This window comes from Propithecus coquereli, unplaced genomic scaffold (genome assembly GCF_000956105.1).
Source record: "Propithecus coquereli isolate 6110/MARCELLA unplaced genomic scaffold, Pcoq_1.0 Scaffold71, whole genome shotgun sequence".
NCBI lineage: Eukaryota > Metazoa > Chordata > Mammalia > Primates > Indriidae > Propithecus > Propithecus coquereli.
Window position 1 is genome coordinate 1,311,570 of NW_012153174.1, and position 12,741 is coordinate 1,324,310.

The 12,741-nt window shown below is 36.3% G+C and overlaps 1 protein-coding gene across 2 annotated transcripts in view; it reads right to left on the reverse strand.

Moving 5' to 3' along the window:
* The window catches only part of RAB2A (RAB2A, member RAS oncogene family), a 94,129-nt gene that overhangs the window by 34,906 nt on the left and 46,482 nt on the right, over positions 1-12,741 (reverse strand). For both annotated transcript variants that reach the window (XM_012661421.1, XM_012661422.1), the window contains 3 exons: positions 10,742-10,809; positions 423-505; positions 36-128 (listed from right to left, as the gene is read on the reverse strand). In XM_012661421.1, the coding sequence (XP_012516875.1) occupies positions 36-128; positions 423-505; positions 10,742-10,809 (244 nt within the window). The remainder of the gene's footprint in view (positions 1-35; positions 129-422; positions 506-10,741; positions 10,810-12,741) is intronic.

Below are 12,741 nucleotides of genomic sequence, written 5' to 3' on the forward strand. Positions count from 1 at the left end.
TCATTAATGCAACGTAAGCTCTAAATTAGTCTTACCTTTTATTTCCAATGAGCATAATGACCATGTTGGAATTGGAATGCTGGCGAGCATCTTCTAACCAGGTTGTCAAGTGGTTGAATGTATCTCTCCTAAACATAAAGTCCACTGATTACATCTCAGTTTATAAATTAAGTATAATGACAGATCAGACAATTCCAACGAATAAATAATATCACCAAATTGATCAATTTGGGGTGTGTTTATTTAAATAAGAAAAAGAATTCAGTTGCGGATTTCTGTATTATATTTAAATTTGATTCAAGACATACAATTTTAAAGGCCAGGGCATTAAGGCAAAGCTACTCTTTTATTACTGGTAACCATAATTATTTAGAAAAATTCTCTGTACTGACTACTGAAGTAAAAAATTTTCAAGTTCTCACCTTGTAATATCATACACTAGTAAAGCTCCTGCTGCACCTCTGTAGTATGACCTTGTGATAGAACGAAAGGACTCTTGCCCTGCCTGTGAAGAAAGAAAAGGTTGAGAGTCTCCTTTAATACAATGTCCCCTACATTTTCATATTATTCTTTACAGAATATGGGCAGGTATGAAAGGAGTGTATAAAGGGAGAGAAGAAAACTTAACTTCACCAGTCTTACGAAAAAGTCACATAATCCCGCTATTGCTCAAGTCAACCAGACACACATGTAGTGGCTCCTGCACCAACCCTTGCATCCCCACCACCCCCAGACCTCTAAACCCTTTTTGGCAATCCCTGACAACCCAATTTACTGAATGGCTTCACAATACATGAATCATTATTAGAGGACAGAATGGACTCCTAGCAACTAAGCTCTGAAGACAAATTTGAAAGGAAGCAAATAACCCAGAGCTTCACATTTGAATTCAATAACCCACTCCCTGGGGCAGCTGTTGACACTAGAATAAATAAAGCCCATTGTAAATAAATGATGAATGACATCTTTACGCCCACCATCTGCTGGTGTAAAGGTTGTTGGAAGGCCAAGGATGCAGATTTTATCAGTTATATCATAAACTCCAGTGAGCTTTCAACAGTCATCAGATGAAATTCTTTGAGCAATCATTTTATTATGAAAAACAGAAAATGGTTCTGAATTTAATTTATATAAGTTTTTTTCTCCACACTTAATCAATTTTCTCTGTATTTGATATATAATGCTTGTCAAAAGGCAACAGGATGTAAAATTCATCTTTATATCCACTGTGAAACAGACACATGAGATTATGCAAAACTACGTAATTTTTCTCTTTTACTCATGGTACTAACATTTTGTTTTTAAAGAATGGCTGGTGAGGAATATGACTATTGTCTCTGCATTTAAAACTGAGACAGTTCTTACCAAAAGTTCTTTTTCATTTTTAATCATTTCTTTTCTACTCTGAGGAAAAAACATTTTAATTAAGTAAACATAAAGCCAGTTTTAACAATTTTTATACTGAAAATCTACTGACCTGAAAAATATTCAGTTTTCTATGTTGAGTTCTCATCTTCCACTGTAAATATCTGCCCTTCCTACCTTCAGAATGCATACAGACAGCTCATGTTCTACCCTGTTCTAACACTCAACCCTCTATAATACTTTACTCTTGTAGACCCTTCCTCTATACTCCCTCCCTCCCATTCTTCTCACTCCCAGTGCCTAGAGTGGGGTCTGGAACATAGCAGGCATTCAGAAACCTGTTGAATGAAAGAATACATCCTAATGTCTTAGTCATGTGCATAAAATGGTCAGTACTCCATCCCAACTAAATGAGAGGAGAGCTGTAAATCCTAACATGCTAAGATTCAATGAAAATAACTTCTATGTGGAAACTAACAATTTGACTCTCTCTTGGTAACCAATTTTGGCACAGAATAAAGTCTTATGCTAAATTAGAGACTGAGAAAAGCATCATACAAAAAGGCTGTAAAAATAGCTAAATCATTTCATAGTTTGAGGTTAAAAAACTAGATGATACTAGCTTAAAGCATGAAATTAATTGTTATATCTTTCAAAATCCAAGTTAAAAAATAACAGAGTTTTGGGAGTATCTTTTTAATTGCTTAGCATGGAAAAAATTCATTCCATTGGAAATCATATGTACCAAGAAAGGATTCTGTGGTAAACACATCAGTTGCCCCTTATTTGTGGTTTTGCTTTACGCAGTTTCAGTTACCTGTGGCCAACCACAGTCTGAAAATGTTAAATGGAAAGTTCTAGAAAAAAATTTCATCAGTTTTAAACTGTACGCCTTTCTTAGTAGCATGATGAAATCTTGTGCGTCCTACTGGGGCGTGAATCATCCCTCTGTCCAGCATATATGCTGTATTGTATATGCTATGCTACCCTCCCAGTTAATCACTTAGTACCAATTGAGTATCCCTTGTCCAAAATGCTTGGAACCAGAAGTATTTCAGATTCTTTTGGATTTTGGAATATTTGCATTACACTTACTGGCTGGACGCCCCTAATCTGAAAATCAGAAATCTAAAATGCACCAATGAGCATTTCCTTTGAGCGGCATGTTAGAACTCAAAAAGTTTTCGATTTTCATATTAGGAACGCTCAAACTGTGGCTATCTCAGTTACCAAACAGAAAAAAACACAGTACATATAGAGTTTGGTACTATCTGCAAATTCAGGCATCCACTGGGGGTCTTAGAATGCATCCCTTACAGATAAGGAGAGACTATAATACAAGAAAGATAAATATTTTATTAGTTCAAAAGAAAAATCAGGTTTAGAGCTCTTATATCTCCCATGGCTAATCACTGAGCAAAGGTAGTTTTTTTTTTTTTTGAGACAGTCTCGCTCTGTCACCCCGGGTAGAGTGCAGTGGCGTCATCATAGCTCACTGCAACCTCAAACTCCTAGGCTCAAGCGATCCTCCTGCCTCAGCCTCCCAAGTAACTCGGACTACAGGTGCAAACCACCATGTCTGGCTAACTTTTCAATTTTTTAGTAGAGATGGTGTCTTGCTCTTGCTCAGGCTGGTCTCAAACTCCTGAGCTCAAGCAATCCTCCTGCCTTGGCCTCCCAGAGTGCTAGAATGGTAAAGTTTTTTTAAAAACAATCTCACTAGGACATTCTATAGGATAAATTAAAATGAACACATTGCTGGAAAAGCAATTATAAGATCTGAAACTTCCATGTTTATAGCCCAGACAGATACAGTAATAGAGTAAAAGGGAAAATAAATTTAGGAAAAAGAGAAAAGCAAATTTCTAGAACCATTCCCATCCTTCTCAAATTGTTTTGCGAAGAACAAAAAACATACTTCCAACATGGAAATAACTTACACAATGCATCACCCCATACTGAATCCACTCAATCTGGATTTTTGCCATTTTTGAAATCAAATAAAAACTCAAGCAAATAAAAAATCACACATTTTGGCCGGGTGCGGTGGCTCACACCTGTAATCCTAGCTCTCTGGGAGGCTGAGGCGGGTGGATCACTCAAGGTCAGGAGTTCAAGACCAGCCTGAGCAAGAGCGAGACCCTGTCTCTACTAAAAATAGAAAGAAATTATCTAGACAACTAAAAATATATATAGAAAAGAGTAGCCGGGCATGGTGGCGCATGCCTGTAGTCCCAGCTACTCGGGAGGCTGAGGCAGGAGGATGGCTTGAGCCCAGGAGTTTGAGGTTGCTGTGAGCTAGGCTGACGCCATAGCACTCTAGCCAGGGCAACAGAGCCAGACTCTGTCTCAAAAAAAAAAAAAAAAAATCACACATTTCAAATGAAGACTATGAATATAGTCTCATGCATATAGCACACAGCTATAGGCAGCTTAAAATCTATGATTACTTTATAATAAAGATCAGTATTCGAAATAGTTTACAAATTCTTGAGACCCCGTTTGTATGAAAACGATCACAAACTCCAGCCTAGTCTCTGTGGTTACGGTATTGGTAGCCTTCAGGTAAGTCTTGCCCAATGAAGTGTTTTATTACGGCTTCTCTAACTATACGTAAACTGTTACAGAACAACTAACTGCAAAAAGTTAGCCCAATGGTCAATTATCTTGATATTAAAGTAAAGTAATCTGGTTTTTAAAAAGTACTTTAATATATACCTGTCCAAACTCTGGTTGACCTATATTGTTTTAAGTGAAAAAGAATGTTAACTTAAGAATTAACAGATGTTGTATTTGATCCTCTTCACTATATAAAGTATTGGTTAAAAAGGATTCTGAAAGCTTGAAACCAAATGGGATACAGAATTCTCTGTAGTAAGGGACTCCTAATAGTAGTTACAGGTGTAAAGACAAATGCATTTAATGAAACAGGAATAATTAGCTAAGTGAATAGCACCAGAAAACAAACCCAAGTTGTGGGGAGGCTACAGTGGACAATGACCTTCCATCAGCTCACAATGTAACTGATTTCATAAAAAAAAAAAATCAACAAGATATCCAGACGTGCAAAAAAGTAGAGCAGAGCAGAGCAGAGCAAGTGTGCCCTAAGAGATAATGAACATGTTCATTTTTATTGATGCTTAGTATTAAAATCAGAGTCATGGAACATTTGTGTGAAAGAAGTCTTATAGACCTTCATTTTCCATGTGAGGATTGCCAAATCAAATAAACTTGATCCTTTGTGCCATAACTTTAAAACTTACTTCCAATTGCTGCATAAAGATTCCCCCAAATTGGCTTTCCTATGTGTCTGAGTCTTTCTGTTGATACCAATTTTTGTAGTAACAATTGTGGCTGGCAATTGGTGGTAATCTTAACTCTTCTTCCTCTCCTATTACTTCCATAAAATACAACTTTACACATGTTAAGGTATAGCTCAAAAATCTCTAAATACCCTGACTTAAAATCTTGTGCTCTTGGGAATTAGATTTCTACTTGTCTCTTGAAAATTTTTTCTTATTCAGTAAGTGCCTTGTTCATCTGTCAATTTTTTTTCTACTGATATCTTGCCTATAGTCTTAATATTCCTGCTTTTGTACCTCTGCTTAATACCTTGCCTGAGAAACTATTTTCTCCTCCCTCCACCTATCCAATTTCCATTTCCTTTGAGGACCAGTTCAAGCCTCTAATTCTTTCACAAAGCTGGGAAGCTTGTCTACCACAGCCCATAGCTATCCTTTTCTCCTCACAAATCCAAAAGCACTTTCATGTGCTCATTTGGTTCTAATAGTATTGATTAGATAAAATGAACATACTACTCAAATGCTTATCTTTTTTCCTCCTTAGTTCTCCTTGAGGGATAGCTTAACTCAGAGTACTGAAATATATTTATGGTAGGCACTCAAATATGTTACCCTGATTGATCCCAGAGAGCCAATAAAGTTAGGAAATTAAGATTTGTGAGAATCAATATTACAGTAATATTTCCCTTACTTTCATTGCTAGTCATCTATCTAACAACACCAACTATGTAGAACACAGATAAGAACCAAAAAGAAAGAAAAAAGGATTTCTGAATAGCCACACAAATTGTTCATTACCCAAGCATTAAATCTCAGGTTACTATTAAACAGACTCAACTTAAAAATCTAGACCTGTGATCAAGGAACTGCTATCACTGAGGAAAAAGATTTTGAAATCTACATGCATGAACAAAACTTCTGTTTTAGATGACAGTAAGATTAGTAAGAATCAAAGTGATTTTTAGGCTGCCTCAGTGTCCACAAGCAAGGATGGTGAAAAAGCCAACCTAGACTATTTAATTCTGGGCCTTTTAAGGGAGTCTCCTATAGAAACTTAAGTAGAACCTGAGAATGGAAACAAGGGTTGAAAATATTTAGGTTACTAAGTATGAAATGTCCGATTTCCTTAAGTACTAACTTTGACAGTTGATATCTCTGACATTTCACTTTGACACTTCTTTTTTTTTTTTTTTTTTTTGAGACGGAGTTTCACTCTGTTGCCAGGGCAAGTACTGTCAGCCTAGCTCACAGCAACCTCAAGCTCCTAGGCTCAGGGGATCCTCTTGCCTCAGCCTCCTGAGTAGCTGGGACTATGGGCGCTTACCATCATGCCCAGCTAATTTTTTCCATTTTTAGTGGAGACAGGGTCTCGGCTCTTGCTCAGGTTGGTCTCAAACTGCTGACCTCAAGTGATTCTCCCACCTCGGCCTCCCAGAGTGCTAGCATTACAGGAATGTTGGATCACTTCTTGCAAGGAAAAATATTCAATTTTCAACAAGCTGTGGAAAACACCTCTTCAGATTTTGTGGCCACTCACTCTCCAAGCTTCTTTGCTGCTGGCATAAAGAAGCTACCATTAAGATGGCAAAGTTGTGTTGATAGTTTAGGTGCAAAGTTTAATTAATTGAACTGCTTCTTGTTTGAGATATAATAAACTACACTTGATCCAAAATTGGACATTTCATATTTAATGACCTAGTCTAGAAAGAAAAGTAGATGCTGAATGCTTTAAAAAAATTTGAGGATTTAAAAAAAGACTTAAAGAGGATATGATTTGCAAACTTCAGATTCTTTTAATGCTGCCATATAAAGGAAAGTGGAGGCCACAGGTAAGAGGTAATCATTAGAGTAGAATGAGATGTGTAAGACAATCTCCTGTCCCTGTGATTGTTCAAGGAGGGAAAACAGTTGGACCTCTAAGCCTGCAATCCCCAACTGCTGCGTTATGGACCGCTACTGGTATGTGGCCTGTTAGGGACCAGGCTGCGGGACGGCATTCAAGTGAGTGGAGCTTCATCTGTATTTGGAGCTGCTCCCCATCACTCACATCACCACCTGAGCTCTGTGCCCCCCTCCCGCTGCCCCCAGTTTGTGGAAAAATTGTCTTCCATGACACCAGTCCCAGTGTCTAAAAGGGTGGGGACCACTGCTCTAAGCCTTTCAAGGATGGACTCCAGTGGGATAGGATGGTAGTGGGGAGTTTGTTGATGGGAACAGAGGAGAAAGGCAAGATTGTTTCAGCCCTTGGATCCAGGTTCCAGGCCCTAGGCCCTTTCCCTGGCCCCACTGCATCTGGTTGTCCATCCCTACTGATGTATTGAAACAAAATCATATTCAGTTTTTTGATAAGAAGTCAAGAATATAAACTAACACGTTTTTCAAAGGACAGAAAAAAAAAAAGCCTGTGATTTGTTGAGAAGGCACTTTTAGCATGTTAAGTTTCTACATAACTTTGTCAAATAGTTTCACTAATTCTTACTTGATAGAAAAATATTGGTAAATTTAAAATAGAAACATTTCTAGGGAAGTTGAACAGATACATAGACTTAACTAAAATATTCATATTACAAATTTTAGGGGTGGGGTGGAGAGTCAAATGTATTTGCATATGCTGGCAAGGCAACTGAAAGAATGAAAAAAATGCAAAAGATGAGTAAGGGTAGAGACAGGGTCTAACAGTGAGAATAGACTTCTTTTGCCCTTTTCTGCTAGTCAATGAACAGGAACTAGGTGCAACTTACATTCCTTCTTTCACTTATCCTGGCAGACACCAATAATATTCACACCCTCAGCCTTGGCTTTTAATAAAAGAAAAAAAAGTCACTCATCACAGGGCCAAGGGAAAGTACTTTAAAGTAGGCACTGATAGATGCTTATCACTGCTTCCAGCTGTGAAACTGATTGACAGCTTTAAGGCCTCCAAGGAGTATCTGTGGGCAGCTATATTTACTATTTGCAAAAGAAAGCAAAAGTGGTGTATATGAAAATTTTGCAAGGAAAACTCTTAACTTTAAATTTTTGGGGGAGTGAAAATGAATATACAATGGATGACAAATATCCTAAGATACTGAGACTTGGCCATTGAAGGAAAATTTTTATTTCTTTAAGGCTGACAAAACAAATCCTGACATTTGGCTAATTTTCCCCTGGAGGACAGTAGGATGGTTTTGTAATTGTTCTGGGTCAGGAATAGATATAACCCTTGCTACTAAAAACATAACTAGCTATTGAAATGTATAGACACACTGTAAAACATTAATAGTACGGAAAATCTTGTTTCATTCAGATATAAATTAAGCGTGAGACCAACCATAATGTGTATTAAATTACATTTACTAAAAAATTTTGGAAATTTGGTACGAAAGAAGAAAACCAAAGAAAATAAGAGGAAAACCTATAAGACAAAGACTCAAGAAATAACCTTCAAAAGAAATGTTAAACTTTTTCGAATAGTCCTTAAAATCTGGAACAGGCCATTGGTTCCTAGAGTCCCCCACAGGGAACCCTGGAGTTCTTTCTGGGGGATTATGATGTCTTTAAAGGTACTACAGTTTCTCCTTTTCAGATACAGAGGAGAGAAAACTAGCCCTCTGCCCTCTTAAGGGAATGCAAAAACAAGGGTTTTTCTTCTATTTCCCTCTCATACTGTCCAGCATAAGAAATTATTTTAGATTTCTTTTGATAGATTACTGCCCTGTAAAACTGAGAAAAAGAGGCTCCTATCAAAAGAATGTATGACTAGTTAACCCACAAAAGAGACACCTGGAGAATGTATGGCTTACTCAAGTTTCAAAAAAACACGATTATTTAAAGGAACACTTTAAGGGCAGAAGAACAATTGAATAAACTAAAATAAAGTACAGACAATGAGGTGGTTATGCCTAAAATATTACATAATTATCATTACTATATTAAACTTTTTGCTTTGAAACTGTGCACTCGTCTCCTGAACACATCCAATGATCACACAAATTGCTTAGAAAGAATGAGATTCTCTACTCATTCATTTAGTAAACTTTACCAATCACTGTATTTTTGGTTAACAAGCAAAGAACATAAGACACAAAGTGTAATAAGATATAGTTGGTTCCTTCCCTCATGTTAATTCTGAGGAGGGTAGATATGTGAACAAAAACCTGTGATGACAATGGGGTCAGAGCTGTAACAGAAATATGCATAAAATATTATGGGAAGAACCAGTTATTCCCATGGGGGTCAGAAAGGCTTCACAGAAGAGTTCACATTGTAGCTGGTCTTAAATGGAAAAGGGGAAAAAAGCACTTCAAGTAAAGCAAGCATTTATGCAACGTATGAGGTATGAAAAACATGTTTATTAAAGAACAGTAAGTAGTCTGGTTCACACTACACTACAGTGAAAGATGTGTGTTACACAGGTTATTAGCTAAAAAAGCAACTGAGTTTATGTAAATCATTTCTGAAAAAGATGAGAGAAATTCTTAATATAGAAGTAGAAAATGCTTCCTTTTGGTTAGAGATAATTAATTTTAAACCTCTAGGAAAGAAGGGATTTTGCATATTTTATTTTTCTGTTTTCCATAGTTTTGAAATCATGTTGCCTGACAGAATGTAAATCAAAAAAGTTTTGAGATGCTTTAGGGTCAGAGGGGAAATCCTAAGAAACAGTTAAAGTATGAATCTTCACTGAAGAGGTGGTAAGAAAAGTTCAAGAACCCAGAGTCCAGTGGATATTCTAGGACAGGCAAGATAGAGATGCAGGGTTACCATTTAAGGGACAACTGTATGATACATAAGAAGTATCAGGAAACCTAGGTCCTGTAACAGCCTCCAGCAACTCACTTGGTTTCGGGAACCCAGTCTGTGAGACGGGGAGTTCCTGACTCTTTATGGTCCATGTGGTCCTCCATTCCTAACTGCCTATTGGTGTGAGGCTGGATTTTCTTCCTATACCTCAACTAAACAACATATGTAAGATTTAATGGAGAAGCAGATACTGGAATCCAGTATCTTCTATTAAGCAGACAATAGAAAAATTTTAAAAAACATAACATGATGCCACTATTCTCACTAGAATAGTTTTTTTTTTTTGGAAAAATATAGTTTCCATTAAAATTGCATTGTTTACCCTGACAAGTATTAGGTTTATTATTTTTATTTTTGAATGAATTAATGATTAAATATTTAATAAGCTTCTTGGTTTTAATTTCTAATATGGTAAATATTGATAGCTTTAAGCCGCATAAAGCTCTAAAGCTCTTTGGGGTCTTCATTAATTTTTAAAAGTAGAAAGGGGTCCCGAAACTGAAAAGTTTGAAAACTTCTGCCTTAAGGCACCCATTGTATATAATACAGTAACTTCACTTTTATACATCTCAAATGGAGAATAGAGAAAATAGTCACCAAATCATTTTCTATATTCCATGGTTCAGATGAGAAACCACCATTAAAACCTATATAGCATGGCATATAATACATTCTCAATCAACAAGGGTAAATGACAGAATTAGGATATGGATTAGAAGCAAGGTGGCTTCAAGTGGCTGGGAATAAATCAAACTTTTAAAATAAATTAATTAGCTGCCAGGATAAGTTACTTTATGATATTGGTATTCTTATTTTACTTCAAATGTGTACTTGAGACATGCTGATTATTTTTCTTACAGAAATATTCTAGTTTCTAGAACATTTCCATTTAGATCGCATAGTCCAATCATTCACTCAATATGCTCACCAACACCTAATACCTGGGGCACACCTGTTCACTACACTGGATAAGAAAAACCAATCTGGGCCAGGCACAGTGGTACGTGCCTTTAGACCTAGCTACTTGAGAGGCTGAGGCAGGAAGATAGCTTGAGCCCAGGAGTTCAAGATTAGCCTGGACCAACACAGTGAGAACCCATCTCTTATTTAAAAATAAAAAAATTTTAAAAAGAAAAAAAAACTAATCTTCTCTAATACCACATTTCATCTCATGGCTGCAGGCTGTTAGTGTCTGACCATAATGGGCATAAAACAACATCAAAACAAACATACAATGTACTCTTATAAAACAACTTTACTTAGGTCATACAATGTATTTTTGTTATACTCACCGTATCCCATATCTGAAGTTTTATCTGTTTTCCATCAATAGTTATCATTCGAGCACCGAACTCTACACCTGAATAGAGTAGAAAATCATTTGTTACACAAACTAGTTGGTATATATCTCACATTCAAGGATTAAAAAAAAACACAACGTCTATTTCTAGTACATGCTATTCTAAGTGATACATAGATAAACTTTAACAAGTACAGCACCTAGTCTTAGAAAATATATAAGTTAAGGCAGAAGTGCTAATAAGACATAAGCTAATGACATAATTAAAATACTAAGATACTGAAGTCTGAAATAGTCACTATTAAGAAACTAACTGTGGTCTTCATGTTTCACAGGCTCAGTAACATAAAAACAACTAAAGAAAAGATCCTAGAGCCATAGTTATTAGTAACAAATATTAAATACCAACATTTCTTAAAAACTACAATTATATAGTATAAAAATCACTAAAAGGGAGAGATGAATTTCAACATTATAGTCTTGATTCCCAGCATCGACAATCAACTAGGAAAGAAATCTCCAAATCAGCTCACTAAATATAAGTACTGTTTAAACATACTTCCAGACAGTGCTCCATGAATAAAAACACATGCAGAAATAAGCACACAATTTTACATAAACGAGAACATATTAATGCTGTTACGCAATTTGCTATTTAATAATATATCATGGACATTATTCCATATCACAAACACGTTTACAAATCAATAAACATAAAACTACACCACTATTTTTGATGTCTGAACAACATTCCTTTGTGTATAGATAATTCACTAAATTGGTATTCTATTTAGGCTTAGGTACAAATTTAGGTTGTTCCCATATTTTCACTAAACAGTGAGTGCTGAAACGCACTTTCTGCAGACATTTTTCAACTTACTATAATTTTAGGCAAATTACAGGAAATAAGATTGCAGGTCAAAGGAAATACAGATTTCATACTTACTAGTTTACTACTTTGGCTTTTTAACTTACATTTATCATCTGTTTGGAAAGTATTCATTCAATCATCAAAATAGGAGTGGAAAATAGGGGATAATTTTAGAATAGCAAACAGCTGTAAAGAAGCCTCTCAAAGTGGTATTATCACTTATGTTACACCAAATCATTACTGTCTGGAGTGCATTCTATCAGTTTTTAGATCAAAGTCAGGATGAAAGGAAGACACACATTGTTCTCAGAAACCAGATTTCATCCTGGCAGATAAACAGCTTCTAGTTTCCCAGAAAAGCATACATTGCCCAGTGTCCAAATTCTATTTCAGCATCTCCTATAATTTCTCCAGCTGTGATTAGGAGGGTGAGAAAGAAAGGTGATTTGTCCTCCCATGATATAAAACTTGATGGGGTTTTGCTCTACATTTTAATACTTATTCCATCCTATAGGCATAGTTAATATCAAGAAACTAAGATGATGCTCATATGTTTCTCAGGCTCAGAAATACAGCAAAGGTAGGGAAAAAGGGACCCAGAAGTCCATGATGCACTAGAAAATGGAAAATTGTAAAACTGTGCCACATAAAACTATTTCAGGTGTTTGTATATCTACCTATCTACATACATATACATAGATTCATTATGTGTATACACACACACATACACACACCCCTATCTGTTCCATGCCATGGAATAGGGACGCACACAAAACCACCACCCATTAATGACACAAAAATGAAAGCAGCTGAGGGAAGAAACCACTTGCTAAGTATGATACAAATGTTCTCTGAAATATCCAGTATTTAAAAGGAATGTGCTAAAGCACTAAATCCTACGTGTAAGCAAGATAGCTGACACAGTGGATGCCTTTTCATAAATCTATTGTTTCTACCAGCAAACTAGGGGGAGACGAGAGAGAGAGAGAGAGAGAGAGAGAGAGAGAGAGAGAGAGAGAGAGAGTGTGTGTGTGTGTGTGTGTGAGAGAGAGAGAGAGAGAGAGAGAGAGACAGAGACAGAGACACATAGCGCTAACGAGAGAACATGATTGACTGATTAT